The 26,162-nt window shown below is 48.9% G+C and overlaps 1 protein-coding gene across 3 annotated transcripts in view; it reads left to right on the top strand.

Moving 5' to 3' along the window:
• Window positions 1–26,162, top strand: part of DUSP10 (dual specificity phosphatase 10) — an 84,927-nt gene that overhangs the window by 20,918 nt on the left and 37,847 nt on the right. Inside the window, exons 1-2 of one of the 3 annotated variants that reach the window (XM_081124052.1) lie at window positions 18,255–18,473; window positions 20,623–21,476. In XM_081124052.1, the coding sequence (XP_080980178.1) occupies window positions 18,469–18,473; window positions 20,623–21,476 (859 nt within the window). In that variant the 5' untranslated portion in view covers window positions 18,255–18,468. Of the gene's footprint in view, window positions 1–18,254; window positions 18,474–20,622; window positions 21,477–26,162 lie in introns of those variants that run through there. The other 2 variants (XM_081124054.1, XM_081124053.1) reach the window with 2 other exon arrangements.

The raw sequence follows: 26,162 nt of genomic DNA, 5'->3' as shown, positions 1-26,162 counted from the left end.
TTTCTCATAGAGCGGTCTGAGCGTGGGCCTCTTGTGGTGTGGGTGAATTTTTTAAGTTATGAAAATGTGCATATGTCTGGTTTCAGCCTGACTTGGTAATTTGCTTATATAACCTCTGCGCCGACTCTTGGTGGCCCTCAGGACTCGGAATAAGAGTTTTATGAACATCCTGCTGTGTTTAGTCTGCTATACCTGGGAGTATCTATTTCACTAACCCAGATGGTGCCATTACCACACACATGTCCTCCAAGACGAGGAATTGTATTCATAAGTATAACCAGTAAAACCACAGCATTTCACTGTAGCCAAAAGGTTTCGAGCAGGAAGCAGGTAAATCCCCTCCTGCCCACACCCATCACTCTGTTCTCGCTTCTGTGAAGTTTGAGTCTTGGACTCTGCCCCTGTGGGCCAAACTGGGCACTGGGGGAATCTGCAGGTCTCATATTTAGCTCAAAATACCCCTGAGCTAGACGTGGGACCCATCACTTCCTTATGGTGGAAGAAGCTATAATTTCTCTCCTCTGTCCCCCGTCTTTTCTTGGTCTCTGTTGCTTCCCCTTCTTCCTAGAGTTATAGGCTTGCCTGGACCGCTCTTTCCCGGTGGGTTTCTGATGGCTACTTGTAGGGGACCTTCCTTACCAGAACTAGATTACGTTTCCAATCATCAGGAAGAAGGCTGAACCCATCGGTTTCCCTGGAGAGCAGCGTAATATTTCAAGTACTTCCATGCTCCTGCCCTCTTCCTATTCTATCACCCTCCATAAAAATGCTGGAAAAATATAATTTAAACAGCTCTTTGGATTCTAATTTTTTTCTTTTTCTCTGTCAAGCCATTGTGGATGAGATGTTCCCTCCCCCGCCCCCCCAAAGTTGTCTGTTGGCTGGAAACCTTGAACAAGCGCAGCTTCAGAGAGTCACAGTGAGCCCGAATCTCCACCTCAGGGAGCATCTCTTCAGGTACCAGAGAGGGAGGCTCACCCTGTGCTTCTCCTCCCCAGGCTCTGGGAGGAGAGGCCATTAGCTCCCTCGCTACTGGCAATGCTGAGAGTTGCCCAGTGAGTGGTGGTGAACATATAATGACAGTCCCACCGTTGGGACTGCTTTATGTCTGTGCAGTAGTTTGCATTTGTAAACGGTTTCATGTTCATTATCTCGTTTGGACTCACTAATAAACCCTGTGAGGTGGGTGTGGTGAGTACTTAAGCCCCTCTGGAGATGTGATTTTGATCTTCAAAACACTAAAGAAGCTTCAGAAGACCTCCTTGGAAGGAGATAAAAAGCCAAAGGATTGGGAACTTTGCAGTGGGTCATGATAGACTTGTATTGCAAATTCTTAAAAATAAGCCTATTAACGTGGCTGCAACATGCAATACACTATGCCTACCCCTCAGGAAGGGAGGTATATAAGGATAAAGAGACTGTCTGTGCCCTCAGAGGGGCCATATGTATCCCATTGGGGGACAGAGACAAGCTCACCAAGAAAAGCAAGAAATGAAAGGGAAGGAGAGAGAGAGCTTTCCATCTGCTCTTGCTGTTCGATTGCTTTACATTCAGTCTTCTCTCCAGATTTTGCTGATGTTGCTGGAAGGCCCAAGAATCCCGGACACTCTCCTTAGCCTAAACAAAACCTCCATTTACACAGGACTTGCTGTGGGAATACATGGGAAATGACAACGACGGCATTAAGCTCACGCAGCGCTTCTGGACAGCTGCCCTTCATTGTTCTCGAGGGCTCAGGTCTCTAGCTGCTGGGCCGGCAGGCTTCTGATGAACCAAAGATGACCGAGTTCTGATCCTCAAAAGAACATCGTCGGGTGTAGTGCAAAAACAGTCGGGTTCAAACTCTATTTCTGCCAAGGTTTAGATGTCTGACAGCCTCCATTTGTACACCTGCTGGGCCTTAATGTTCTTCCTCTAACGTCAAGGTGCCTGTACTAACCTCTTCATGGGGAGAGGAGGCCAGGAGGAAATGAGCCAAGGTGTAGAGAAAGCTTCGTGATAATTACTAATAACTGTTCTTACCCCCCATACTCCAGGCCTCACCTGTCCCTCAGATCCGTTAAAACCTCATCTGTCACCTAGTCACAGCTTCCACCTGTCTCAGGGCACCCCTCGACCCACCAGATGAACAGAGGTCTTCCTCAGGACAATGCCCTGTGACAGGCATCAGAAACAGACTGAAGTCCACGCCCTAGGGGAATCCTCTGGGGTTCAGTCTCTGCAGCCCTAAAATAAAGTCATCGACTACAGTTTGAAGCTCTAGCTTGTTCTAGAAATTTCCACCTCGTGGAAGGCATACTTTATACCTAGGGCACTGTGTCTGTCTTCCATAGGGAAGATATTCTACAGCTCAGTCATCCCCTCCCCCTCCCTGAGGTTGGAGTCTAACTAACTGGGAAACACCATCATCACTCCACTTGGTTAATCGCCACCCCCACTGGGCGTAGCAGTCGGCACCTCCCGCAAGGACTCCCTGGCCCCCTTCCTATGGAGACCAGGGCCACTTGGCCTCAGCTTTTGAGCTTTCCTAACTAATCAAAGCAGATTTCCCAACTCCTATTACCCTGTCTAAATGATAAGCCAGACTCGGGACAAACTCTTGATAGGAAAAGGTTAATTTTAAATATGATTGATAAAATAATAGCTGAGCCAGCAGGACCTTTCCTGATAAAAGGCCAGTGAGCATTTCCAGCAGGGCTGCTGTTGAGAGGATTTTTTTCCAATTTGACCGTAATTAATTCCATCCTGAGCTCCTTGTATAAATTCTCACCTCGGGAAGGTGAGACGAGTATGCATTATACAATAGGCATGCATATTCATGGGCCAGGTAAATTCTTTCCAGGTGGCACTTGATGGATGTAGGTTATAAATCCACAACCAGGGTGATGAGAGAGTAATAATTACCTTGGTGGTGTTTGATATTTGCCAAGGAGCTTGCAATTATTTATTACATGGGCACATTCCATAGATCAGTATTCTCAATGGATGAGGGAGAGCAGGGAATGGCGGGTGGGCTGTTACGAAGGTTGGGGGGGCTGTCTTTGGCATCTTCTGTGGCATTAGCACTGGGGAGCCCTCCCTGAAGGATACCACTGTGTGAAGCCACATTCCCTTTGGTGTTCCTGGCCGAGCATCCATTCTATTATTGTTGTGTCCATGGCAAAAGCAGCAAGGAAAGGAACCGATGACTTACACCTCTTCAATCATCATTTTAAGTCAGTAATTTGAAGCTCACACTTTGAGAGAAGGTAGTGGGAGACCCTGGGTTGCTTTATATGCATGCAGTCAGATCTCCAGTCTGGGGGGGGGGTGTCATGCCAGACAGTTGCTCCCGCCCCAGAGTTTGTAGCCCAGTGATAGAAGATTATAAAATTACAAAATAAGAGAAAGGCTGTATGTTCTCATAGTCTGGGGCCATACCCTCTTCTAAGGTCTGAGGAAAACTGGTCAGGAAAGTTGCTCAAAACATAGACACTTCCCCAAAATTCTGTTCCTAAGATACGCCTTCCTCTCCTTACTCTTCTGTTATCTCTTATTTCTGTAATTCTTCATTTCCCTCCTTCCAACCCCCACCCTGATCTTTCCCCAGAGCCTGTTTGCTTCTCCTATGGGGTATCTGACCCTGTGGACTTCTCCAGTTTCCATTGCCACCCTCTGAAAATAGCTAATCATTTCTTTTCTCCCCTCTCATACATGTGAAAACATTATTGAGCATTTATACTGGGTACCAGGCATTGAGAAACTTTTCACATTTATTTGCATTCTCTTCCCTACGAGGTAAGTTCCGGTATTTCTCCAATTTTAGAAATAAGAAACCAGTCACAGGGAAATTAAGTCACTTGCCCAAGGTTACACAGGAAGTAGAAGCTGCCAGACTTGACCTTGGCTCGGTTGATTCTCGAGGCAGCGCTCTTGACTGTTAGGCCATCCTTTTCTCAAGTGATTGTGATGCACCCGGAGCCTCTTTATGACCTTCACGCAGGGAGGGGGTGTTTCCAGCTTAACAAGGGTTGTGGGAAACTCAGCTGTGCCTGTGCATAAAGTGGGTGGCTCCATTCCCTGGTGGACAGGAGATGGCCAGGGGGCCTGCCACCATGGAAGTGGCATTGGATGGGAGTGTTCTCCCCAAGTTAAGGGGTGGGGAAAACTCCCTCATCCTCTAGGGCGGGCCAAAGGAGGTGGCTTACAGCAGGGAGAGGAAAACACTCTAAGGAGGCCTAGAAAACGGTCCTGGGAGCTGCTATGGAAAATAGGAAGCAGGGACCTGCCCCACTGGGCTGTTGGGCTGGTTACGCAGCATCCAACAGGAGATGGCAGAGCCAGGCTGCCTCAGGTGCCAGAGTAGCAGGAAAGGGATGGTTTGTACGTATACTATATACTGTATTCTTACAATAAAGCAAGCTAGAGCAAAGAAAACATTATTATATAAAATTGCAAGGAACAGAAAATGCATTTACAATATTTACTGAAAAAAAATCTGCATGTAAGTAGACCTGTGCCTTTCAAACCCATGTTGTCCAAGGGTGAAGCGTATTTAGTCATCGGATGGCGGTTGTGCACCTCCTGTGTCCCAGGCCTGAGTCTAAGGACTGGGCATTGAGGACCAACAAGACAGATGAGCGCTCCTGCCCTGTGGAGGTTTTCTCTGTGTGCCTCTTGCAGCAACGTGAATTCATCAGCGACCAAGAGGTGCCAGATGACGACGGCGGTGCGGGTATGCCAGCCTCGAAGACAAGCACAGTTAGAGCTGTCAAAGGAATTAAGCAGCCAACGAATATTCACAGTAACAAGCTTCTTTGCTTCACAGAAAAAACTCTATTCTCGAGTCTTTTCAAAGATGCACCACGGAGAGAGATCACCGCATAAATACAACACGGAATCTAAGTCATCAGAAATTCAGCTCCTCGAGGCAGCAGGGTGTTCCAGGGAGCAGGCACTAATCAGGTGGCCTAATTTCCATGACTGACACTGTGTAATACCTAGTGGAGTTACTACTTGCACAAGTTGTTGGATAGTCAGGCTGTTGCAGACACTGAAACGAACACTTGTCCAGTAACAACAACCAGAAATGACAGTTGCCAGTGTTAATTTTGGAACTCCCCTTTCTCATGACCTTGAACAAGTCATTTCACTTTTACAAATGTCCTGTTCCATTCCTGGAACAAGTTGGGGCGCGTTAAACAATGTCTAAGTTTCATTCCCATCCTGACCCAGTCTTTCTGTGAGGCTCCACGAAGAAGTCATTCCAGTGAGTTAGAGCAGATGGAACGAGCCTCTGTGACTGTCAGATGCAGAAGAAAAGGCACCGAGTCAACCAGAAGTCCTAGGGCTGAGAGCCTGGGTCTGCATTGGGAGCACTGAACCAAGGATTATATAGATTATAGACATCACTCACCTGGGAGATATTTTGTTTTTTCCCCCCGGTCACATGTTGTCCATGACCAGGTGCTTTAAGAGCAGCCACAATTGCGTGTCACCCATGGAGATTGGTACATATTCTGCCTGAGGGAATTCCCAGAGCACCCAGGCTTATTTCTGCAGACATCGACACTCCTTTCCCCAGCATCTAACCTATTTTCTCAGGGCCAGTGTGAGGAGCCTCTGCTACTGTGCTGAGCTGAGCGATGGTGGTAGCTGTGGCTGCTGCAGGAGTGCAGTATGACCCTGCATTACTGGACGATTTTTCTCATTAAACTTCTTTTCTTTCTCTCCCCTCCCCTCCCCTCCCCTCCCCTCCCCTCCCCTCCCCTCCCCTCCCCTCCCCTCCCCTCCCCTCTCCTCCCCTCCCTTCCCCTCCTGTCCCCTCCCATCCCCACCCTTCCCCTCCCCACCCTTCCTCCCTCCCTTCCTTCCTTCCCTCTGCAATCCATGCTCTCCTTGCCCTTGTTTTTTGGTCTTGTCTTACATCTGTTTGTTTCACACATCACTGCCTAGTTGGGGGCCTCAAGGCCACTCCATGCTTCCCCAGAATGTATCCCCCGAGCTATGTAACCACTTGTTTCCCAGAACAAGGCTTTTAACACTTTCTATCAGGATGGCAGGGCTGCAAGAATGATCTTCATATGACTACTGGGTATAAAAATCTGTATTTAGCAATCAGGAATTAATTCATGTAGTAAGCAGTGGTTTGCTTGAATAAATCTTCTGTTTCAAATAGGGAGCCATGGGCACTGTGGGCAGACACTGAGGGGTAGTTCAGATATTGTCCATGAGGACAGGTTCTTGCTGTATGAATGTGAGAGACCACCTCCCTCCTTGAGCTTCATGCTTTCCTATCTGCAAAATGACAATAGGAACATGCACCACAGAGCTCTCATGAAGTCAACTGTGATGAAGTGTATGAAAGCATTTTAAAGACAACGTGAAATACAAGGTAACCATTAGTAGGACACAGCGTGCCATGATAGTGACGTGTGGGCATATCTCAGCCTCTAAACCGAAAGGATTATATGCAAAATATTTAACAACTGGTTGGGGCATCAGCCAATCAGGTTGGTCCAATCAAAGCAGATGCTGGCTGTAAACAGCCAGAATGCCTCAGCCAGGGCTCAGATCAGCCCTGCTCACACCATGGCATCTTCCAAAGGGACTAGTACAGTGCCTTGTGCACCAAGGGATGCTCGGTGAATGAATTTAAAACATTACCTGCTCTGGGAAACTTTGTTTTACTCACAAAATTTTTAGATGAATTTTTGATGCAAAGATGAGCTGCATCTCTTTCTGTTTCCCCAAGATTTCTTAGGGGCACGTGATCCATCCTTGCCCTACTTGACTCCCAGTAGAATATTTTCTTTCCAAGCGCAGTTCCAGGTACTAATCCCTGAACACCTGAAGCCTCTTTTCTTTTACCTGAGTTACAGATTCATTAACCCAGACTTTTCAGAAATGTTATTATTAGAGCTTTAATCACCCATGTCCTCCTTTTAAGTTCTTTCTAAAATTACTTTCTGGCAATAATAATTATGTCAATCGGGGGCCAGCCAAATATAGCTGTGGCCCTTGAGCCAAATCAAGACGGGAGTTTCCAGCCACGATCTGGAAACTATTATTTGGCTCCAAATGATTGTGCTAGTTTTCCCCCCACCTCCCCTCTCTTCTCCGTCATTCTTCTGGCATAAAGTGACATCCTAGCAAATGAAGTCCTAGAGACCAGGGTAGATGGCAGAACTGGGTCCGTCTTACATCTGTTGCTGTGCTGAAGAGTGGGACCAGATTTTGCAAGTCACATCTTGAAAGAATGCAAAAGCACAGATGAGGTGGTAGGTAAATGGAGTCTAAGGCAAGGGCAGAAGCCAAAATGGGAGTGGTGTTGGCGGGGATGGAAGGATATGTGGGTTGGAAGAAAAAGAAACCAGGGAAGCCTAGAAATGAAGAGCGCTGACCAAGTGACCAGGGTTTTCACTGTGAAAGATGGTCTCAGCCACGGCTCCTTTTGATGTGATCTGGGAGAGCTTTCGGAATGGACCAGATTCAGCTGGAGAAGCCACAGTGGAAGCATTTCAGTGGTGGTCCTCCAACCTTCGAGCCCCCATGGCCTCCATCTCTGTCTCAGGAGCTCTGCAACTTCATCTACAGGCTTAGTCCAGCCCCGGCACTGAGACGGACTTGACCATAGGCAGCATTTATCACCCTACCTCCCTGACCTCTGCTCAGTATGAGGTCAACTAAGTTGTCCCTTTCTGCCCTGACTTCATTCAACAAACATGTAATGAATGGGTGCCTCGTGTTGTCCAGGCACTGTGTTAAACGTTGATCTTACACAGAGACTCTTTTCCAAGGGGTAAGGAACTGAGGTGATAGACATGTGAACCAGAAGTCGCATCTGAAGGGGACGACATACATGACCTCTTTGTCAGATGTCAAAGGAAGGGCAAATGCGGGTAGTTCAAAATGCCTGGCTGTGAGGAAGGGATCGTAAGCCAGCCCAGGGTGTTTACTTGGACTATGAGGAACCACTCAAGGGTTAACCAGGGGCATGGAGTGCTCAGATCTGGGCTTTTGACAGCTCTTTGAGGCAGCAGCGTGGGGGATGGCTCGCTCATGACCTGTGGCGAGAACCAAGCCAGACTTTGGTAGTATAGGTTGAACTGGAGATGGAGAGAAGAGAGTGGTGTTGAGAGCTACGTATGACTGGTCAAGGAAGGTGAAGATGTAGGATAAATTACCCTCCCTGGTGTTTCTGGCTTAGAGACCTGCTGGGGGAAGGCACCAACTCATGGAGGACAGTGAAGGAGCAGGGGGAGGTTTAGGAGGTTTAGGAGGTTTAGGAGGAGAGAGATGTCTATAGGCATTGAGGTTGAACTGTCAGGAGGAGAGTGTATATAGCAGTGTTACCCCAAAGTACCTGCTCTGTGCGCGATGAGAAAAGGGAGCCCAGCCCGAAGGTAAATTCATGTTCTGCTCCTTTTAAAGAGAGGAAATAAGTTCAGCTGAACTAAACAGTGTGCTTAGTAACGTGTACTTGCCTTCTGATGCCAACCCCTTCCCTGAATTTCGATCAGCGACAGTCTGTGATCACGCACGGGTCCGCGGGCCACACTTTGAGAAGCCCGAGACCAGGTTAGGAGTTTAGGAGGGTCTGGGCTGAAGTCTAGCAGGTCCTCAAATAATGTCATTTTGTTACAACGTTGGTGAGATGCCGTAGGAACTTAACTCTTGCTGATACCAATTAGAATTGTGTAGAACTGGTGTCATTATAGGTCATTTTGCTTAAAGTCACAGAACCTATCAACGACATTGGGGACTTCCTGTAATATGAAATTATTAACGAGATATTTCATCTTTTTTTTCCTACTGCACCTTCAAAATCTGGTATGTGTTTTATACTTAAGTAGATGTGAATCCAGACTAGCCACAGTTCAAGGTGCTCCAGTTGCCCTGTGTGGTGATGGCTACCATCTTGGGTGGGGTGGGTCTAGATGTGCAAAGTGCGGTCTATGCATCGGCTGCGTCCATGTCACCAGAAAGCACACTAGGAAATGCAGAGCCCCCAGTCCCAGCCCTGCCCTGCCCAATCAGAACCAGCACTTTAAACAGGGTACCCTGATGGCCCGTGTGTCCTCAGAGTAGGAGAAACTGTGGTCTAGATAACAGGCAGGAGCTCCCCGTCCACTAGGAACCAGAGAGGAGGGAGCCAAGAGTGGTACAGTCACCGCCAAGCTCTTCATACATTCCTGATAAAGAGCCAGAAAACCGGAAAACATCAGGCAGCTGCAAAAATAGAGTACTTTTTTGTCTCCATGCGGTTTTGTGGGCTGTGACCTCATCATTTTGAGAAATCCACTCCTTAAGCCCTTAGTCTGAGATCGTATAATAATTCAACCGTGTGTAGATGAACTTGGAAAAGCCAAAGTAACAAGAAATAAATAATGGCAACAAGATGTCCACAGTAATTCTGGGACTTAAAATGGCTTTTTTGGTACACGATAGAAAATTGGGAAAGCAATTTGCACTTAGTGGAAACTCCTGATGGGCTCAAAATTCAGGATGTTGAGATAAAGATGAAATATGCATTTAGGGGAAAGCAAAAATATTCATCTCTTTCCTCCTTCAGGCTGAATGGACACAAATCAGAGGCTCGGAAACATATTGAAGGTTTATTTTTACCTTTCCAATCTCGAGATTGCTTTAGAAGCCCAAAGCCAGAAGCCTCATTTGCGATTTTGTATTTTTTCTTGATAAATTGGGAGGGGGGAGGATTGTTTTCCTTCTATATCAATAATCCTATCTTAGATTTATTGAAATTAAAATAATTTTTTTTCTATCTTAGTTTTATTAAGTGTATCCTCCTCAACTTTTCAGAGTAGTTTTAAACTCTTGGAAATTAAGGCACTCAAAGATGTGTTTAGTAACATAGGACCGGAATGGAGACAAATTGACATTTGATACAATGCTCATCTCCCAAGCTTTGCTCTGTTCTGTCCACAAAAGGAAACAAAGATGTATTAGTCATCATTCCCCAGAGAAACAGAACCAACATGATGTATGCCTATAATATAGAGAGAAATTTATTTTTGGAATTTGTTTATGGGATTATGGAGGCTGGCATGTCCAAAATCTTCAGGATGGGTCAGTAGGCTGAAGAACTAGGAAGAACCAATGTTGTAGTTGAAGTCTGAAGGTCAAGTGCCAGTAAAATCCTTTCTTGCTTCGGGGGGAGATCAGTCTTTGTTCTATTAAGGCCTTCAACTGATTGGATGAGGCCCACCCACACTATGGAGGGTAATCTGCTTTACTCAAAGTCCATGACTTTAAACATCCAAAAAAAAACCGCTTACAGAAACATCCAGAATAACATTTGACCAACCGTCTAGGCACCATGGCCAGCCAAGTGGAATTAATCATCACAGATGGAGATCACAGTAGCTTAAACACACAAAAGAAAAAACTCTGTATCTTCACAGGAGGGAGGCACAGTCCGCTCCTCTTACTGTGGGATCAGAGAAACTCGTCTTTGAGGTTCTCCTAAGTTTGAATACAGTGACTCTGGACATGCCTTGAACATCCCCAAATGTCCTTTCTCTCAGCTTTCCCAGAAGAACGCTGACGGGCTTCTTTCATCTTTGAGGCCCCCTAGCCCAGCACAGGAGCAGTCGGTTGCTGTCAGTCTTGGTGCATCTCTGTGAGGGGCAGCTGTGACTCAGATATATCAGGAGTGTGGCCCAGTGACTGCTGGGGACAACCACACTGAGCTTCAGTGCTGAAACACTTTTTGGCTGCAAAGCATTCAACAACCCCTTTCTGTGGCCAGATTCTGTCCCAGCCTACTTAGCTTGTGAAACCAAAAAAATGTCTAGAATTGTCAACATTCCTTCCTCTTATTCAGTCCTTGCCCTCTCTCTGCCCATCCGTACCCTTCCCAACTCTGTAGTAAAAATCCAAGCAAGAGGGAAAGGGGGTGGGAGGAGGGAGAAGAAGGTAAAGGGGGGATAAATGGTGAAGGAAATAGACTAGACTTGAGGTGGTGAATACACAGTATAGTATACAGATGTGTTATAGAATCGTACACTTGAAGCCTATATAATTTCATTAACCAATGTCACCCCAATACATTGAATACATTTTTTAAATATATAAAAAAGAAAAACATTTGCAACAAATTCAATAGAGTTAATATCTTTAAAACATAAAAAAATACAAGCAAAAAGTTATATTAAAAAAATTCCCAGCCATCTCCATCTCCTTTCCTTCTTTCTTTCGATTCTTCCTTCTTCTATCCACAAATAATTTTGATGATTTGGAGGATGGGAAGTGGGAAAGAAGTGTGACCTTTAGAAGTAGTCACAGATGCTAGATAATCCAGCAGCCACCATCAGGAGAATATGCTACATGATCTTGGAGTCTCTAACTTTTCTGGTCTATATTCTGGAGAACTCATGGATGACACAAGGCTTGAACAGGAAATCATTGGACTGGTTGTGGTCATTAATCCAATTTAAAGTTCAGAATAGCAGTTTATCAAGTAGCATCAGTTTTCCTAGGACGAAGGTGCTAAGGATTCCCTGTGAATTCTGCATCTCCGTGTGTTAATGTAGAAAGGTGACACACTCTGTCAGTCACCCACACCTGCTATGTCCCAGGCCCTGGGCATTGAAAGATGAATGAAACATGGTCCAGCACTTCGTTTGGCCACTTTCTGATCCTATCTGTCTTCTTTAAATTCTAAACTCATGTGTGCTGGAAGTTTATGGCATCAGCAACATCTCCCCCTTCTCCAAGATTCCTACTTGAGCTGAAAATATAGTCAAGTGCAATAGGGGTCTTTCTCTTATCTGTTGAATGACTTGAGTTAACCTGACCTGACTTGAATTCATCTGAGCATCTGCTGTGTACCAGGGGTGGGCTCAGTACTCAGCACACAGTGGATCTTTAAGTTCCCCTGGAAAGTGACCCAACCACCACAGTTGTACATTCTTGCCCCTTGCGGGCTAAGAGTGTAATTCTAAAGTGGTGGCTGTGTCCACCACACAAATCAGGGCCAACACTGCACAGTCCCTCTGAGTGACATGTCTAGGGGGACGTGGGTGACCTTCACAGAACCCTAGAAACAGGACTTCTCAGGTCAGTGCTCCCCGTCTAGCCTGGAATTGGAGCAACATTCCCTCTCAGAGCACATCCCCCAGCTCCTGGGCACACGAACTTGTTGACTTCCAGGCACGGGTCCTTGATGACATGCCTCTTGCAGAAAAAAAAGCTATTTATGGGCATTAATCGTGTTCTAGACAATAAACACTGGCCCAGCCATCTGTCAGAGAGATGAACCAAGGAAATGGATGCCCTGAGTGCCATAAAACGGAAGATGTTGGAAGAAAAAGAGAAGATACCTTCATATTACTCAGTGGATAAGAAAGGGTCAGATTTCCTCAGCCCTGGAGCTGATGGAAATGCAAAGGGCACTGACAGGTGGAAGATACGAGTGCGCTGTGGCTCGCGATGAGGTGGGGTACAGAGAGAGAGATGCTGGTGTTTCCACAGATGCCAGGGGAAAAGGGAATTGGAGTCCAACTAAAAACAACCAACCAAAGTTAGATGTGAACAGTGGGGTTCCCCAAAGATGGACACTTGATTAATATCTGCATTTAGAATTCAGAAGAAGATTGAATTTAGGGCCTTCAGAGGTCCCTAAACCCTTAGCTATTGAAGATGACTTAAATCAGTAGCTAAAAAGGTATCAGATGAGCCAGGGTATGTACCTAGGAGGAGGCAATTCAAGGGTACATATGTAAACATGCTATCTGTTGATTGATTGATTCATGGATTCATTGGTCATTCATTCATTCATTCAACAGAAACTTACTGAGCTCCCACTAGGCGCCAGCTCCTGTGCCAGGTGCTAGGGATGGGATGGTAAACAAGATAAGATCTGGGCAATAGATGGTCATAGGCTCCTCCTTGAGTCCAGCCTGCAGCAGCCATTCAAACACTGATAAAGTGTAGAGCACTCACTGGGAGGATTCTGGAAACGTAGTGGAGGTTTTGTCAAATCCCAAACAGGGATGGTGCTGTAGTGAGACTGGGACTACACGAGGACATAGTGGGCTCTGAGACACTGGAGAGAAACCAGAGGGAAAACACTGCAAATTCCCCTGAAGAGGCAACTGAAAACATCCTGGCAGTCCAGAGGCCGAGGGGGATGGACCAAAGTTTATAAAATCCACACGGAGAATGAATTAAATAACACATACTGGTTAGAAACAGATGCTCTGGCGTCGGGCTGTCTGGGTTCAGATGTCATCCCTGCTGCTTTCTAGATGCATGACCTTGGTCAGATTATTTAACTCGCCTGTATTTCTGTTTCTTCGTGTTTTAGGTAAGGCTAATAAGAGTGCCTACTCAGAGCTTCGGTGTAGATGTGAAGATTTTTGAGTTAATGCATGTAAGATCCCTTACAATAGCACTTGGCTCAGAGCAAAACACCCAATAGTGTTACCTATTAATGTTTTTCCAAATGCTAGATCTTTAAAACCCGTTCAATGTTTAATTGTAAAGATAAACAAGGCACATGAGGACACAGTTGGTGATCTAAAGGACCGTGTTATATCCAGAAGCAGAACAGTATGAACCTACTGGGAGATCCTGGGAAGGTTCAATTAATCCCTGTAGGACCTGTGTGTGTTGTGTGTGTGTGTTGGGGGGGAAGGGGGGGTTAGGAATGCTGTGAGTTCATGTTTACATTTTGTCTTGGCATCCCACAACATCTCCCCCCACCCCCACCCCCACCCCCGCAACAGTCAGACACAGGGACTGTGGATCGGACAGCATTTCCTAATGAGAAAATGATCGCTCAGAGCTTGGCGACCGGGAAGATGTTGTCTTTGATGTCGCAACACATAATCATAAGAGGCCATCCATCTCAGAGCAGGGCATGCTGGAGACCTATGGCCGGCAGTTGGCTTTTTGTTTATTATTTTCATGGAGCAAATAAGCTTGTGTCAATGATGCACACACTTGGCCCAGCCAGAGTTTTCTGTTGACAAAGAGCAGCAGGCCTCTGGGAGGTCTCAGATGTGGGGGGAGTGGAGGGGGAGGAAAAGCTAACTGCTTGGAAAGGGGATCTGCTTGCTTGAGACAGGGCCCTTATTAATTCCCCCAGCTGGTCCGTCACCTCCTCTGCCGTGTCCAAGAGTGGCCAGGCTGGACTTTGAAATGAAGGCTGAGGTCAAGCATGGCTGTGACCATGCCGCCTCTATTATGATGGCCTCCCATTGCCTTACAGGTAAAAGGCTGGGCCCGGATTAAAAAACAAAATGAAATAGAACAAGAAACCAACCAGAATCCTTTCTTCAAATGATATCTTACTTTAGAGTCTCAGGAATAAAAAATATATATCAAGTGTGCAAGGGTGGGGGTGGTAGTGAGGCCTCAAAGCTCCACCAGCTCCTCTCTGCGCCCACATTAGTCACGTGCACTGGCGTCCCTACTCCCTCCCGCTCCTCCTAACACAATTTGAAAACCACTGGCCTAGATAAGCTCTCAGGTCCCCTCCAGGCCTCACATTCCCTGGCTCTGTTGCCTTTGGCACCAGAGTGACCTTAAATCAAAGGAGCAATTATAGGCTCTCTAGAAGAGCACTGCCAATAAAAATATGTAAACTGCACAAGTCATTTCATATTCTAAAAAGTAAAAAGCTGGTAAAATTCATTTTATTAACATAATTTATGCCAGTATATCCAAACAAGTCAACATGTGACTGGCATAATGATGGAGATATTTTACATTTTTTATATATTTTCAAAATCCAGCCTGTGTTTTAAACTTAGAGCACATCTCAGCTCATCTTTGCCACATTTCGAGGGCTCAATGGTTATATGTGGCAAGGGGCTGCCACACTGGAAAACACAGATATAGAACCTGAAATGGCTCAGACCCGCGGCCTCCTGTGTCCAAACTCATGGACAGTGAGAAAGCAGATGGGCCCACTTCTGTTTCCATCACCCCACCAAACGCTTCAGTGGCCACCTCTTTCAGGGGTGGGGTGGGGGTCCTTTTATCGGCCCTCTTGAGGCCTGGAAAGTGTCACAGGATGTTTCACCACCTGCCACCTCCCTTTTCTACTCCCCACTTCTTGCTGATTTAGTATCACCTCTATCCTGGGATTTTTTTTATTTCTAAGTTTTCTCTAAGCCGTTCTCTGCCCTTATTCCAGTACCTCCAGGAATCCACCTTGACCTTGAGGATTATTTTGGGAACCTGATTCTCACCCAGTCCCTACCTTCTGCCATCATCCCACACAAGCAATCATTTGAGTGCACATAAAGGAAGCCATTTAATTAACATTTGTTCAACATTTTTCCTATTATATCTTATACGTTGGCCTAAGTTATCTTCATCTTCTGGATTTAACACATAGTTCTTTGCACTGAAAGAATATTTTTCTTACGATGTTTTTTTCTGTGGGAACAAAGATATGGCTGAGAATAATCATGTTAGAACACTGAAATACAATGAAGATGCTTTGCTATTTCTTTGGAACTAAAACTGAACAGTGAGACTCTGCTGGTTATTTGTATACAGGTCAGGTTCAGAGCCATTGGCTGGCTGGTGTTACAAATTTAAATCTAAGGGCAGTACTTCAGATAGCATTCTCACATTCGTGACTCAAAAATGGGAAGAAAATCAGCTCTTTTTGTAGAAAAGAACCTTTAGAAGAGTATCGACTGAAAAAACATACATCTATAATCTGATTTTTCCACCACTCTATAATTTGAATATAAACTACACACTTAGAGATGCCTAATGAAACAATAACTACATCTTTGTATATGTCAATGACACGTTTATTGCATGTTTCAGGTTTGATAAATGCTGAGAAATTTTGCCACCATTTTCCAATTTTTCAGCATGGATGGCTTAGATTCTTAGTCAGCCAAATCATAATCACTAGTTTGAAACTGTAATATAATAATCGTCTCATTAAATGAGCGACATTTCTTTTTGAAGTAACTTTCCCTTTCTGGGCCTCCTAAGGAAAAGCTGTTAAGATCTCTTCTGCGATTGCGTAAGTCCCCGCTTTGTTTGGGCTTTGATACCGAGGCGTTAGGAGTGAATATAATTTATAGCTCATAAGTACCCTTAAATAGAAGCACCCCATTTCCTGAAACAAGGACAGTGCTTTTTTTACTGACTGCCTTTTATCAGCAATCTTTTTTTCCCCCCTGAGCACTTGCACAGAACTTTTTCCATTTTTGTTGTTGTTGGAGTATTGCCATTTTACAGATCAATCAATGAACACTGACTCTGGATGGACAGACACAACCGATGAGAGTCAGAATCAGGTCTTACATCCAGAACTCTCCACCCCAAGTTAATGAACATTCCCCCTCCCCCCCAATAGTTATCTATAGTGAGGGATGCCTTAGCTATTTAAGGTCCAAAGACATCCCTGGTAGCTCTGCTCTGGGAAGTTCTTTTCTGATTTCTATGGAAAGCACCCAGAATATAACTTTCCTGGCCAGGACCTGTTGATCCCCAAAGGTGTGAAAACCAAATGATGTGGCCCCACCACTGCCTATGTGTGTTGGTGTGAGAGTGGAGAGGGGACAGAAAAATTCCTTTCCTGTTGAAGATGAGTGAATGCATTTACTGCTGTGTGAAACACGGGTGTGAAAGCTAGACTGTGTGTATATGCATATAAATATATATATATATTTCCCCCCCAGAGATACCCAAGGGGATTTCTCTGACTAGTGCATTGAGCAGAGCCAGCAGATCTGCACTTAAAGCAATTACATGCATATGTCGCTACCACTTAACTGACTTATCAGGCCTGGAGCCTGAAGTCTGTCTCCGGACACCTTCAATCTGGTAAGAGAGAAAAACCATGGCCAATATTCTGCCGTGCTCACAGTGTCTTACTGCAGTGGAATCACTTCACCCTGTCGCCCCCGCCTCCCTGAGCCAGGAGAGGAAACGGCTCTGCTCCTTCAGGGTTCCTGGATGCAGACTCTCTGCAGCCCGGCCCCGCATCTCCACTCCGGCTCCAACCGCCGGCGAACTTTCCCTCGGTTTCCCTGAGATTTTCCAGGCGCGGAGCAGACGCGCGAGCTTCGGGCCCTCGCCCCTCCTCCGGACGCGCCTTGGCCAGCGACCCCTGGGCGGCGCAAGTCTGGTGACCGACATCGAGCTCAGGCTCCTTTCCGCCCGCCGCCGCTGCTCCCGGAGCCCCGAGCTGGCTGTCCCGGGCTTGCCAGGCGCCCTGCGGGGTGGCGCGCACTGCGCGGGTACCCTGCGCGCCCGGCTCGAGAGGTTGCGCCGGCGAAGGTGGCGGGGTCCCGGGGAGGGGGGGCGGTCCTGGCGAGCCCACGAAGTGCCCCGGGACGCTGGGCCTAGGTGGGTGGCGCCCGCGCGACCGCTCGGGGTGCGCCCCCTGTAGCTTCCGGCCTGAGCGCAGGCAGCCGCCTCCGAGCAGCCCTCCGCTCCGCCTCCTGGATGCTCCGGCTCCAGCCCGGGCGAGTAGGCGGGGGAGGCGGGGGCGTGACCCGGGCGCAGACGTCCGCGAGCCAGAGGGCGCCGCGCCGCCGCCGCGCGGGGTAGCTGTAGGGAAGCCGGAGGGGCAGCGACATCTGCGGGCGGGCGGCCGGCCGACGCTTCCCGGCGGCGCGAGGCCGAGCGGGGCGGCCCCTAGGACGCGGGACGCGGCGGGCTGGGCGGGCCTCACTGCGTCCGAGCCCAGGCCCGCAGCCGGCGGCCCCGGGATGCGGGCCGGAGGAGAAGCGATGCCCCGGGCTGCGCGCTCACGAGCGTCCCGGCGCCGGCGGCTCGGCGACGTCCGCGGTTCTCGGGTTAGCGTTTGTCAAGTCACCTCGAGCCGCGCGAAGAACCCGGCTTTCCCGTTGGGAACAGTGATCTCGTTGTCTCTTGCTTTTAGAAAGTTACTCCACTTTAGATCGTCCGTGTAGAGGAAGGAGGAATGAGAAGGAGACAGCGTGGTCGATCCCCGCGTGATGGGGTCTCGGGGGATCCCGTCTAGTGGGCAGAGCCCGTTGGAGCCGGAGCAGCGAGTCCGGCCGATTGACAATCGGGCCCTGGAAAGGGTTAACCGCATCCTGCTGGTTCGGTTTACATGTAAATAAAGAGCAGCTGCTCCGCGCGGGCCCCGGCTGGCCCTTTTTAAGTTTTTGATTGGTTGCCAATGACATCACCGCCCGTGTTATAACACCGACGACCCGGGGCGGCGTAGGAGCGGCCCTCCTTCGAGAGGCGAGGCCACGCCCCCAGCTCCGCCCCCGCCGACCGCCCATTGGACGCGGGCTGCTGTGAGGTAACGGTCAGCTCTTTCCGGATTCCTATTGGCCCAGCTCGCCGTCGGTCGGCAGCCGGCCCGCCCCCCCAGAACCGTACATTTACAGTGTAGCAAAAGAGAAAGTAACTATGTTGTTGCTGGAGATCAATGAAGCCAAGTGAATGGGGGCTGAACGTGCGACTCCACGCTGAGGCGGGGCGCCAGACGGTGGAGGGCTCCACTGATTTATGAAGTAAGCGGGAGTCGCCGCGGCTCCTCCGGGAGCCCCTGGGTGTGAGGCGGTGTGAGTGTGAGTGTGCGTGCGTGTGTGCGTGCGTGTGTGTGTGCGTGTTGTGATGCTCACGGGGAGCCCCAGCAGGTGAGGGGAGCAGGGCTCCCGCCGCCCAGTGCGTTTACTCGCTCTGCAGTCTGTCTGGTTTGGGGGCGAAGAGAAAAACGAGGCTTGTTGGGATGCTTTGCGGCAGTTTTAAATGCCCGGGGCTCGTTCGTGCGCCGTGTGGGGAAGGGGGAGGTTCGGTGCCCCGGGAGCCGGGGAGCAGCGTTCTCTGACCACCGAATTTTCTTTCCAGCCTCTGGGTCGAGGTGGAGGGACGGGTAGCCAGGGAGAGGGGGCGGGTAGCTCCGTGTTTCTCCGGGAGGTCTCCTGGGCCGGGCTGGATGGTTTCCCGGGCCCTACGGACGCCCGACCCTCTGCTGCAGGGATGCGGATCTCCGCAGACGCTCCGTGCGTGTGCGAGCCGCGCGCTCCGAGCGCAGGCGGGGGGGGGGTCCCCGCCGGGGTCCCCGCCAACACGCCGATGCGTCCCGGTCCCAGGCGATGGACTGTTGATCCCGGGACGTTCCCTACCAGGTAACACAGTAGCAAAGACTTTCCACCGCTCGGTCCAGCTGGGAAACAGTTACAGCTTCTGGAATAGTACTTGCTCTTCAAAAAATACTACGCAAGGGAGGGCAGAGAGCAGGCCGGCCGGGCGGGAGGCGAAGGGGTTGGTTGGATCCTTCGCTCCCATCCAGAGGTGGGCGAGAGGAACCGGAGTCGGTGGGGATCTGCGGCGGCGGTGCGCGCGCGCGTGTGCGCCTGTGTGTGTGTATGTGTGCGTGTGCGTGTGTGCGTGTGTGTGTGTGTGGATTCTGCCTGTGACACTAGGGCTCGGTGTCAGAAAATGGTGACGGTCATGTGTAGAGGGGTGATAGATGACATTTTCCCAGACACCCCCTTAAAGTTCGTTTAGGTGAGTGACTCTGGCATGGGGTTTGGTCTCTTTCCCGTGGGCATGGCTAGTAGGAGAGGAGCCAGCAGGGCCCGCCTCAGGGAGGAAGGAACTGTCCCTTTGCAGGCGCCCTCTCCAGACAGGAGGCAGACCCGTTGGACAATGCTCCACTGCCCCCTTTAACAGGGACAGGCTAACTGGGAAGTCGTCTTTATGGAATTCACCGCCTGGGAGAGGGGGATATCTGTGCCGGGTTGGAGTGTTAGGCACAGTGCCTGCCTCCCATTGAGAGAAGCTCTGGATGTGTAGCCTGTGCCCATGGGAAGGGAAGAGAAGAGTCACAGTGGTCCTTTCCTTAAAGGCAGGGGTGGGAGGGGGGTGGGTGGGGGGAGTGGCAAGGGAGCAACGGGTGATGGATCTGCCAGGGTTGAGGTTTCCAGACCCGGCTCCTTGGCTCGAGGCTTCATTTCAGGACACGGATTTGTAATGAAAGGGGAAATGCAGATTAATTAATAGGCTGAGAGGAAGCATGGGAGGTTTAATATGATGGTGTGAGCTTTTCAAAGGGCTCCGTCGAACGGAAAGTGAGAATAGCTCCCAGCTAAAGAGACTCACTTCGGGGGGATACTTTCACTGATCTGCAGAAAGTTGACATCCGCCCCGATGTATATTTAGCTGCTGTATATTTCTGTGAGCCGTGCCAGTGCTCTCGGCCATTCCTGTGCCTTTGCTGTGGGTGAGGAATTACATGGAAAGTATGCAGGGGTGGACAAATGGGTCTCTCTCAGATAGTTGCGCTGTACTTCTGCCCAGGAGATGAGGCCCAGAATAGAGACTTCTTGAGAGCCTTCCTTTCCGTCTACAGAGTTTCCAGTTCTTTGTGCTTTTCCCTTTTCTGGGGCTGATGTATGTCCAAGAAAGGTTGTTCATCAACATATGCATGGACTATACATTTCACCTTAGACTTAGAGACCAAGCAGGTGGGGCCCCTCAGGCTCACATCCTCTTTGGACCCATAACAGCGAGGTTCGAGCTTCAAGAGCTGCATGGAAAAGGGCGCTCAGGACGACTTTGCTCAGGGGGAGGCGGTGGCCTCTCCTCGGGATTGGCTCGGACTGCCTTTGGTATCACGTGACTTTATGCTTTCTTTCCCCCTCCCCTTCTTTACAGACTGTCTTCAGTTCTTCTTGAATTGCCAGTTTTCAGCCTCCTCATGCCTCCGTCTCCTTTAGACGACAGGGTAGTAGTGGCACTGTCTAGGCCCGTCCGGCCTCAGGATCTCAACCTTTGTTTAGACTCTAGCTACCTTGGCTCTGCCGCCCCGGGCAGTCACAGCCACCCTGCCGTCATCGCCACCACCGTTGTGTCCCTAAAGGCTGCGAATCTGACGTATATGCCCTCATCCAGCGGCTCTGCCCGCTCCCTGAATTGTGGATGCAGCAGTGCCAGCTGCTGCACTGTGGCAACCTACGACAAGGACAGTCAGGCCCACACCCAAGCCCTTGCCGCTGGCTCCGCCACCACTGCCATCGGGACCTCTAGCACCTGCCCTGCCACCCAGATGGTCAACAACAATGAGAACGTAGGCTCTCTAAGTCCATCCGGTGGGGTGGGCAGCCCCGTGTCAGGGACCCCCAAGCAGCTGGCCAGCATCAAAATAATCTACCCCAATGACTTGGCGAAGAAGATGACCAGATGCAGCAAGAGTCCCCTGGCGAGCCAGGGCCCCGTCATCATCGACTGCCGGCCCTTCATGGAGTACAACAAGAGCCACATCCAAGGAGCTGTCCACATCAACTGCGCGGATAAGATCAGCCGGCGGAGACTACAGCAGGGCAAAATCACTGTCTTAGACTTGATTTCCTGTAGGGAAGGCAAGGACTCTTTCAAGAGGATCTTTTCCAAAGAAATTATAGTTTATGATGAGAATACCAATGAGCCGAGCCGAGTGATGCCTTCCCAGCCACTCCACATAGTCCTCGAGTCGCTGAAGAGAGAAGGCAAAGAACCTCTGGTGTTGAAAGGTAACGCTCCCTTCCCCACGCACTCCCGACTGGCCTGCGGTCACTCGGGGTTTTCTCTTAGAAGTACCAGCCTTCTCCTTACCCTACCTGCCTGCCAAAGACCAGAATAGACTTCCTTCTTCGTGTCTGCCCTCCCCGTGCCCTTTCTTAATTATTTTGGGGTAGTGAGAGGGGCCCAGCAGCGTTGAACTGGAAGCCAGAAGATCTGGGTTCTGGTTTTGCCTCATTTGCATTGTGCAAGTCATTTCACCTCCCTGAGACTTTCCTCATCTTTCCCCACAGGGGCTTTTATAACACGAGAGGGGTGTCTCAAGTCATGCCCGGTCCGGTAGCTCTAGTCCAATCAATCACTGGTTGGAAAGTTATCGCCTCTCAGACATCACCAAGATGATGGAACTGAGATGGTGAACCACAAGTAAACCTAAAGGTACCAGTTCTGTCTGTGGGAAATTCTCCCTCTTTCCCAGCTCTCTGACCAGCTTGGGCTTTATGTGATTCGTGAAGGGACATGTAGAGGGGCAGAGATCCTTCTTATAAGACCCCACAGTATCAGGTCACCAGAAACATCTGTTCCTCTGCCAGAAGGGGACAGAGTCATTGTTACTGGACACTCCACAGCCCGTTGTTCCCTCTGGCTGCTCCTGACAACCGCTGGCATCACCGCTCCTCTCAAGATGGGGCGGTGGGTCGCTCGCCTCAGTACGCTCAGGGCAGGGTAACTGAGGCCATGGTGGCTGAGCCCTGGCAGGAGGAGTCCATTACCCACTGTTCTCCGAGCTCCTTCCACACAGCGTTGCCTGACCCGGTGGGGCAGCCCTCGCCCTTTGTCCACCCCCAGGTGAGCTTCTTGCCTCCAGATGCCGCCCTTCGGGGCACTGCACCTGATCCTTTCTCTTCGGCATCTTCTGCCTGGTGGTGGTGGCTCTGAGAGATGGTCACTCCCTTCTTCTCTTATGTTTGAGCCAAGGTGCACAGTCTGGGCCATGTCACCAGCCAGTCTCCTGAACTGTGTTGACCAAAGTGTTCCCTTGAACATCTCTACCTGTTTAAGTTGCAACAGGCCGTTGAGGTGAGCAAGTTAGTAGTTTTGTCTTTGTGAAGACAGCCCTGCCAGTCCCCTTCTGGTCTTTCCAAAGCCCTGGTCTTCCCAAGTAGGGCTCTTGGAAATCGGGTTCTGAATTCCTTTGCTGTAACCCACCTGCCCACCCTCCACTGCCCTCTCCCTGGACTCAACCACCACCAAGCCAGAGCTGCTCTTAGGGCTGGCGGGCTCTGATGGGAACGTTGGCATCACGGAGGTGGGATCCAGAGAGTGTCAGGAGCTTCCAGTCGCTTTTGTTGTTGTTCCTGGGTTTTCTTGGGTTTATAGGTATGTTCAGATTTCCTCTGTTGAGCTCTGTATTTTATTGCTTTATATACTTGTTTGGTTGACTTTGAGTGATCCCCAGTAAGTTTACCGGCTAGCGTTTTCTTCCCATGGTATTGGCTTGGCTCATCTTTTTCGGATGAGAAACTACGACCTACACGTTTCCCATTTGCAATAGTTTGTCCTGGGGAGCAGACAGAGGGGTTGCCAGTGGTCTTAATGGTCATCTCTCTGCTCATGCAGAGTGGATGTTGTCGAGGAAAAGTAGGCCTTTTGTGTCTGTATGATCTGAAGACAGGCATCGAACGATGCACACTAAGATGACCCTGGACTTGAAAGAGGCTGGTTAGGAGGAGCTGTAGATCCTTCCTCCCCTTAGGCAGCGGGCATCATTGTCCATGGGGGCGGCTTGTCAATCACTGAGAAATGAGTCTCCCGTGTGCTACTAATGAAAATGGGGTTCCCCCCTTCCCTGTGGATGCAGCCGAGACTCCAGGCAGCCTGGGCTCGTTCCTCAGTGTCAGGGAGTGAGACTGCCTCAGTGGGGCGGGGCCGGGCATGCCACTGACCTCACCGCCGGGCGCCCTGGGCGGCCACTGGGAGGGCTCGTCATTTTCGGGTTGGTGAGACAGCGGCGGGGACCTGGAAGACGCGCTGGTGGAGAGGTTAGATTATTTGTAGCTTTGGGGGGCTTTTTCTTCAAATGTTTGGGCATTTGGTTGAAACTATGTAGTTCAAGAGCAAAAGAGTCTGTAATCTACTTTATTTATTCTTATCGACATTATAATTTTGGTCTCTTTGGGGGGAACGGCCTAAAATTGGGACCAAGATGGTAAAGGAGAGAGAGCAATACCAGGATGCCCGAGTTCCCCTTTCATCTGGGCAAACCAAAGGTTAACACAGTAGCGCCATGGGTGAGGAATGGGGTAGGCATCTCTCAGAGGGCATGGCCAGCAACTTCTCCTAGGCTCTTGAGTGGGTCAAGAAGACCATCCTGGTCTGGCTTCTCTGCTGAGGTTAATTTTACTAACCCCAACCCTTGGTGATGTAAGATTTTATTTTAGCAAGAGTGGTAGTGGTACCATTTTGGAATGAGTGATTTTTGTAAGGAAGCTATGGTGATGGGGGTAGTGAGGATCTTCTAAGGTAGAAACTCCTAAGGCCTCATTAATTTATTTTCAGAGATTTCCGTGCAATCTTGGGTAATTTATGGCTGGCCCACCTGCTGCCCTGGTGTGTGTTTGTAAACACTGGTTGCTACCCTCCCTGTCCAAGATTCATGTCCCCTGTTTCAATGCCACGTTCTCCATTTTTGGTGCTGCCTGTCAAGTAGAGCGGCTGCTCAGTTACCATTTTAGTAATGCTGTGTCAGGGTGGGAAGAAAGTGATCGGAGGCACAGGAGCCCCTGAGATTAAGTTACTGTTCTAATTTACAGTCCCCTCCCCATTGTGACCCATGTCTGAATCTGTGGTTTAGTCTCAGCTTCCGAAGAAAATGTGGCATCTGACCCACGCTTCTACCCAACCTGGAGAAACGAAGAAATATTTAGGATTTGCAAAGCCTTTGAAAGAATTGTCATTTGTTTTACCCAAACGTGATTTTTAATATGATTTGTAACCATACTGAGTCAGAAGGCTGGACAGTTCTGGGTCTTCCAGAATGAGACCTACCATCTTTGCTGTGATGTTTATGAGGCTCCCAAGGTTGGGTTCAGGGAAATAATTTGCCATTTACCTAAGTGGGAAAGGATGGGCTACACCACCTGCTCCTTGAAGACAGTCTATGCCTTTAAAATTTTATTATAAAAATTTTCAAATATATAGAAAAGCAGGAAAGAGTGGAGTGAGCACCCATGTACCTGTCACCAGATTAAACAATTGGTACTGTTTTCCCTGTCTGCCTTCTCTCCCTCTTTTTGGTTGAAAAAATGCATAGAATAGACAGTGTTTCAATGTATTTAAATAGGCTTTATGTTTAAGCTTAATGCTTTAAAATTAATGAGGCTGGGATATTTTATAGTATGGTATGGACTCATGTTTACTGTTAAATACTTCAGTGCCATGTGACCACTTTGGAGAACCTTTCAGACTTACAATTCTGCCCTGACTCACGGCGGTAAGGACTCTGGGAAAGCAGCCCCTCCTCTGAGTGGGAGGCTCCCGGTGGTAACTGGGGGCCCAGAGCTCCCGGTTCTGCGCAGGTATGTCAGGGTCCACGCCTGTACTTGCTCTGGGCTGTCACAAAACAAAGACTGGCAGGCCTGCGTCTGCACCAGGGGCATTTACTGGGGGCAGGGGGAGGAGAGAGAATTACTCCAGGAGGCTGATTCATAGAGAAGATTTGGATACCATAAGGGGTTAGACTCTCATACTAGAAACTTTCCATTCTAACTCCCAAGAAACGAGCAGCATCGATTGCACATTGCTCCATGGTCAACAGGGACTCCAGAGCAAACACCTACAGGCAGTATTGAGTTTGATCACAAGATGAATGGCTGTGCTCAGAAATCAGAGACCCTGTGAAAACAGCCTCTCTCTTTCCGCTTCGTTGTGTGTGGGGGAGGGAGGGGGGAGGCAAGTTTTCCTCCTGTCTCAGGGATGTTATGAGGACATACCTATGTTCACAAACTGACTGTTGTTACTTTGAACCCCTGTTCAACACCCAAACGTGCCAAACACTAGGCCTGTGGCACATGGGGTGGTGGTGGGGATTCAGGCAGGACTTGGGATTCAGTCTGTCCGAGTTCTAGTCTTGTTTCCCCCCCCACCCTTACTGGGCACATTGCTTAATTCCTTCTTTCCTTGGTTTCCTCATTTACGAAAAGAGGATCTGGCAGTAGCTGTCTCATAGTGTTAGTTTAGGAACACAATGAACTGATGTGGGCAAAGCACCTAAACAGTTCCTCATGTGCCGTAAGGACTCAAACATGTAGCTGAATATTATTATTAGTGTTGGGTGAACAGGAATGATGGTGCTAGTAAAAAGGCAGTGTTGGCTCCTTTTCTGAAGGAGTACAAATAACAAGCTAGGTATAGCTGTGTGTGTGTGTGTGTGTGTGTGTGTGTGTGTTGCTAAGGCCTAAAAATAACTTGGTGACTGGTCCCTAATTTAAGTAGCATACAGTTGGAGGGCCAAGTAATTACAAAAACATGTTGGGTCAAGAAGTCAGAGTAATTTGGGCCTATCCTTGACTTATTTATTTGTAGGGGAATTTGTAAAAATGTGATGATAAATCTGGCCCACTCATGTCCCATAACTCAATAGTGAAAGCATAAAACGATTAAGCTTTGCTTTTTCTGGCCTCTCATCATGCTGGTTT

Source organism: Miniopterus schreibersii (genome assembly GCF_964146895.1).
Source record: "Miniopterus schreibersii genome assembly, chromosome: 21".
In the NCBI taxonomy this organism is placed as follows: Eukaryota; Metazoa; Chordata; class Mammalia; order Chiroptera; family Miniopteridae; genus Miniopterus; species Miniopterus schreibersii.
This window is presented reverse-complemented; position numbering and strand designations above follow the sequence as displayed.